Genomic DNA, 5,867 nt, shown 5'->3' with positions numbered 1-5,867 from the left:
GGTTGCACTTACGTAAGACATTAGAAGGAAGATTTCAGAATAATTGGGGGGATGATAAGAAAAAAGTTGGCCAAGTCACCAAAGACCACATATTGTGTGATTGCATTTATATGAGATCTCTACAATGGACAACTCCATAGAGATAGAAAATCGATTAGTGGTTGCCAATGACTGGAGGTGATTGGGAGGAAATGGGAAGTGACTGCTAACTGACATGAGGTTTCTTTTTGGAGTGATGACATATTCTAAAATTGTGGTGATGGTTGTACCATTCGATGGATATGCCAAACACCATTTAATTGTACACTTTAAGTGGGTCAATTATATTGTATGTAAGTGATATCTCAGTAAAACTGGCCAGGTAAATTGGAGTCACCTGGAAGAGAACATTAGCATCCAAGCTTAAGAGTTTGAATTCAATCCAATGGGAGACAGAGTCATTGTAGGTCTATGGGTATGGAGTGGACTTTCCGTGGTTTCCCTTTTTTAGCCTCTTTTTACTTGGGATTTTAATTATAAAAGTATATACTCATTGAAACAAAATTCAAATAATATTAAAAAGCATGTTAAATAGAAAATTTCAGTCTTACTCCCCATGATTACCACTCTACAAGTTGTGATTCTTTCCTAAATTTTTTTCTCTCTCCATTTTTTAAACAAGTTACCTTGTTCTATGACATTTTCATACAGTGGTGTTTCATGGCTCTCCATCCTTGCATATGGAGACCGCCTACCCACATTGTAGAGTCATTGTAAAGATGAAATGAGTTTATATGTGTAAATCATTAGAATAGTACTGATGCATAGTAAGCATTCAGATGCATAGTAAGCATTAGACGCGTTTTACTGTTATTATTCTAAGTGTAGGGTGAGGGATACAGCTTTTGTGAGTGATCGTTGTAGTAGTTCTTTTACTCCGGAACACAAAGTGAAAGCAGGCCTGATTTCCATTTCAGAGGAGAGCATTTGTCCAGTCATCACTGGGCTAGAAGCCAGGCTTGGTACTAGTACTACTAACATTAAGGACTAACACATGACACCTCATAACAGAGGTCATTAATCAGGGTTTTGGGGGCGGGTTTACGGGAATCTATGTCTCTTGAAATTATGTCAAAATTGTATGTGCCTACATGCAGTTCAGTAAACAGATTGAATCCATGCCTTTCCAAAGATTCTCTAGGGAGTCTACAATCCTGAAGAACCACGCACTCTATCAAATTCGATTCTCATGACAGCCCCAAGAGGGTTTTATTTTCAGTCTTTATAAAACTCAATATTATTAGGGTTTTTGGATGATCCAAAGGTGGACCGATAAGGAGATTATGTATACCTAGATCACTGTTAATACAAGGTAGAGAATGAAAAGTCCTATTAGAAAGTTATTATTATGTCTTTGGAATTCAGAAGGAGAAATTTATTCTAGCTCTTGAAGTCAGGGAAGCTTTTTGGCCTTAAACTCTTATTGTGTTAAAAACTATAGCTCATTTGACAAATATTTATCAAATGCCCACTGTATTCCAGTTGTTATTCTAGCCTCTGGGAATATAACATTGAACAGATAGGCAAAAATCCTTACAGAGCTACATTCTTTTGGGGAGGTCATACACAGGTAATATGACCCTTCTCTTCACCTTATGTATTGAAACTTCAGGGCAGCTTTGATTATATCCTTAACGATGCCTTCCACATAATAATGCTCAATAAATATTTCAATGAGTAAAAGGATGAACCAAAGAGCTGGAATAGACCTAAAGGGCTCATGATCTCAGTTTTCTGGCAGAACCACATTTAGCTATCATTTCTTCCAAATTTTTCAGTGGAATAGAAATTTTAAACCTGAGTTATCTCCATAATTCCCCATGTGCTATGAGGAGATTTGGCATAAATTAAAGAAATGAACTTGGGTCTCTCCATCTAATGTTAAGCTACCTTAAGTACTTCAGCACTATAGAAATGCAAAGCATCACTATCGTTTGTCATTTCTAGGGGAGGTGACTCCAGGACTGTCCCAGGTGGAATATGCACTTCGCAGACACAAATTAATGTCTCTGATCCACAAGGAAACACAAGGGCAGAATGGGACAGACCAGACAGTCGTTCTGCTGTCCAACCCAACATACTACATGAGCAATGACATCCCCTATATTTTCCACCAAGACAACAATTTCCTGTACCTGTGTGGATTTCAAGAGCCCGATAGCATTCTGGTCCTTCAAAGCCTACCCGGCAAGCAGTTACCAGCACACAAGGCCATGCTTTTCGTGCCTCGGAGAGACCCCAGTCGAGAACTTTGGGATGGCCCACGATCTGGCACTGATGGAGCAATAGCTCTCACTGGAGTGGACGAAGCCTACACGCTGGAAGAATTTCAACATCTGGTACCAAAACTGAAAGGTAACACGTGGGAGCAGAAGTCAAATCACAGGCCACGTTGGGATTAAGACCTTCCTCGCCTATTTAGACAAAGTTCTTAATTTCCTAAAATAATTATCCAGAGCTGCGTTTTCCTTGAGCACCATGAAAGAAACATACATCTTTTCCATAAGACTGGGCTACTTGAAGACTTATTCATTTGCTAAATCTTATTAGATTATTCATTCACGTAGACTGTAACTGTTCTAGTGTGAAATCCCAGAGAGAGATGGGATTTCACACTAGAAAGATGGGCAGTCTTCAAGATTACTGACCAGCCTGTTGACCTTTGACCACCTCTATTTTTTTTTTTTTCACCACTGTTTCTTACTGCTTTTGCCATCTCTTCAAAAGGAAGCAGTATTCTCAAAGAATGATTCATGCATCACCAGCATGACAATCACCTGGGGACTCATATTAGAATTACAAATGCATACTAGATATTGGAAATTTAAAATCTTAGGCCCCTACTCCATACCTAGTAAATCAGAATCTGCATTTTAACAAAATTCTTAGGTGATTCATATACATCACTAAGTTCATTCCCCTCAAAATAGTTACTTTCTCTACATTCCGGTGAAATTATGATCACTCACAATGTTTTGGGATTCCTTTTCTGGAACTTCTCAGAACCTACACTACATTATAAATTATCCTTAGTGGTTCTTATAAATCGACAGCTCTAGAAGCATTTTAATTTTTGAAGTATCCAAAAGTCACTTAGAGCCAAATTTGGTAGATAAGATGATCAAGTTGGAAAGCGATGCAGGACAGGGCAAATTTTTGCAGAGTTCGTGAGGGGAGACCAAGTCCTGCACCAAGAGAAGAAGGGGGGCCTTTGGCAGAGAGTGAAGAAAGAATTCAACACACGCACCAGAGTTAGAGTCAAAAGGAAAGTTTATTAGAAAAGGGGTAACACTCCACAGAGTGTGGTCTCCTCGCACAGGCAGAGAATGAGAGAGCCTAAGAGAGACAAAGACAGAGAACACGGTGGAAGAGACTCCAGTGTTCAGAGAATGCAGTTTATATACCATTCTTTAGTTCCCGTGAGTTATAGTTTAAAGATTTTGTTTACTCATTCCCTTCAGACATACAGTGAGGAAGGGGAAGGGGAAGAGTATGTAGTGTGAAAGGCCTGCTGGCAGTTCTCAGCCTTTAATCCATAGGTTCCCCATGGTTTTAACCATAGAGAATGAACGATTTTATTTTATGTAGGGCAGCCGCTTAAAGACTGTTTTTCCTGTTTCCCCTATTTCAGGTGTGGGAAATGGGCTGTTAGCAATCCCAGCAGAAATCTTCCTTTGTTCTGCAGGTGTCCTCCTGGCCTGGCTGCAGAGCTGATCAGCATATTGCAGTCTGTGAATGTAGCTTGATTTAACACTTTAGTTCTCTTGCCTCCTCCCTACATTAAAAATACTGATTTTAGACAAAATAATGTATGATTGTAAAATTTTAGTCTGATTTTCTTGCATGGTTTATAAACCCATTTGTGAAGTCAGTTTCTAAAAGAGAATTCCAAAATTGTTTTTAACTATCGTGGAATTTACTGGACTTGTTTCCTACAAAGACTCCTTTGAAAGAAAATACTTATTTGAATATGTAAGTTTCGATATGTTTGAATTCTCTTCATTACGTTATAAAATTTTCTATTCTGCAGAGATAATTACCCAGCTAAGGTAGTGAAATTCTCTTATCTCTTCAAAGTCTTCATAAATGTGGGGCACAGAACCATTTTCTTTGTAGTTTTTGATTTCTTGAATTACTTACTGGCTGTCATGTTTGGCACTCTTAAATTTCATTAACCTAGTATTGTTAAAATCTTACATTAAGTGTTTTTCTCAAAGGCACCTCTCATTCGTCGTTCTTAACATTAGTAGTTTACTAGATAAAAGCACTAGGCAACGGAAAAGATTCATGAAATTATATTTATTTAAAAGCATAAAAACCTAAAAATATTGGACTGTGATTTCATGCACTGAGAACAGGTAATAGAGCTTATTTTACTTTTTAAAAACCACAACCAAATTTTTATTAAAAATAAGATTAGTGTTTTATATCTAATATACATTTAAAACCATTTTTATTTTAGAATGAAAATATTTAGGAGATTGTATCACTACTATATATCCAATCAAAACCTTTAGAATTTTTCTCCTCCTCTGTCCCAAGTTACTTTGTATAAAACATACAACTCTGCAGACATGGATTGTCCTCAGCGTTGTTCCTAGGCAGCTGTCAGAGGGGGAAAGGGACAAATGCAGACCTGGTGTAAGTGGCAGTCATTTTCATAATGAGCATTTTTGTTTTATATCTCAGGCAGATATAAGCTATTTTCTAAGGTCTCTAAAATTAAAAGGTGAACTGTGATTGTAATGAAGATACAGAGCCGATGGGAAAAGAAAGATATCCCAGATAAGTGTAGATTAGCACATGTCATCAAGGATAGTGTTTCTGTACCCCATGAATAATTGCTCCTGACTGAGAGAGCACCTTCCTTTCATCAATACTGAGATAGCTTGCGATGGGATGGAACTTTTTTAACTGTAAAGTCACGATCTGAGTATATTTTTCTGTCCTTTTGTGTTCAATTATTCAACAATGCCGCCAGCTCAGTTGTGGTGTGGAGGACAATTGTAATTGTTCTTTAACATTTAGTAAATAATAAATATAATCAAAGCTTGAATGAGGCTTTAGTCCTATCTGTTGTCTTGATAAAGAACACTGAAGATTTGGGGCAGAAAAGTTGTACATTCAGTCTCAAAATACCTTGCCATTTTCAGGGAATGGCGTTTCCAATGATCAAACTGGTCAGTTACTTCAGTCCTAAGAGAGTTTGTGCTCAACCTTTTTAGTCCTATCTGTTGTCTTGATAAAGAACACTGTCTTGATAAAGAACACTGAGCATTCCACACTACAGATTTAATAGTTTTGACTCGTTTAAGTCATTATGACAGTTGGTATTTGTTGTTGTCGCTGTTAGTTTTATTTTAAATTCATTTTTCGGCTTCTGATTTCAAGCTGAGACACATACCCTCTGGTATGACTGGATGCGGCCCGCCAACGCGCAGCTCCACGCTGACTACATGCAGCGCCTGACTGAGGCCAAAGCCCGGAGCAAGAACAAGATTCGGGCTGTCCAGCGGCTGGTCCACCGCCTCCGGCTGGTCAAATCTCCAGCTGAACTTGAGCGAATGCAGATTGCTGGAAAAGTGACATCACAGGTATGGTTCCTACAGAAAAAAAAAAACCTGTTTTTGAATGAAAAACTCTAAGCTCTTAGAGTTCAGTGGGCAGCTGGAGGTTGTGCGTCCACTGCTGTAATCTCACGGCAGATGAGCATCTGGCTCCCACGGACGTTTGTTTGGTGAACACACGTCTAGAGCCTTGCTCAGTGCCTTGTGAGGCAAAGTAAATCCACCTTCTTGTATCTTTTACTCGTGACTTTAGTTGTTTCT

At 38.5% G+C, this 5,867-nt stretch overlaps 1 protein-coding gene across 2 annotated transcripts in view; it reads left to right on the top strand.

Annotated features, from left to right (window-relative positions):
* XPNPEP3 (X-prolyl aminopeptidase 3) overlaps positions 1–5,867 on the top strand; it is a 48,129-nt gene that overhangs the window by 22,730 nt on the left and 19,532 nt on the right. For both annotated transcript variants that reach the window (XM_015593562.2, XM_006917390.3), the window contains 2 exons: positions 1,987–2,394; positions 5,431–5,633. In XM_015593562.2, the coding sequence (XP_015449048.1) occupies positions 1,987–2,394; positions 5,431–5,633 (611 nt within the window). The remainder of the gene's footprint in view (positions 1–1,986; positions 2,395–5,430; positions 5,634–5,867) is intronic.

This window comes from Pteropus alecto, unplaced genomic scaffold, assembly GCF_000325575.1.
Source record: "Pteropus alecto unplaced genomic scaffold, ASM32557v1 scaffold157, whole genome shotgun sequence".
NCBI classification, from domain to species: Eukaryota; Metazoa; Chordata; class Mammalia; order Chiroptera; family Pteropodidae; genus Pteropus; species Pteropus alecto.
The sequence above is the reverse complement of the archived record's forward strand: the minus strand, read 5'-3'. Positions and strand labels throughout refer to the sequence as shown.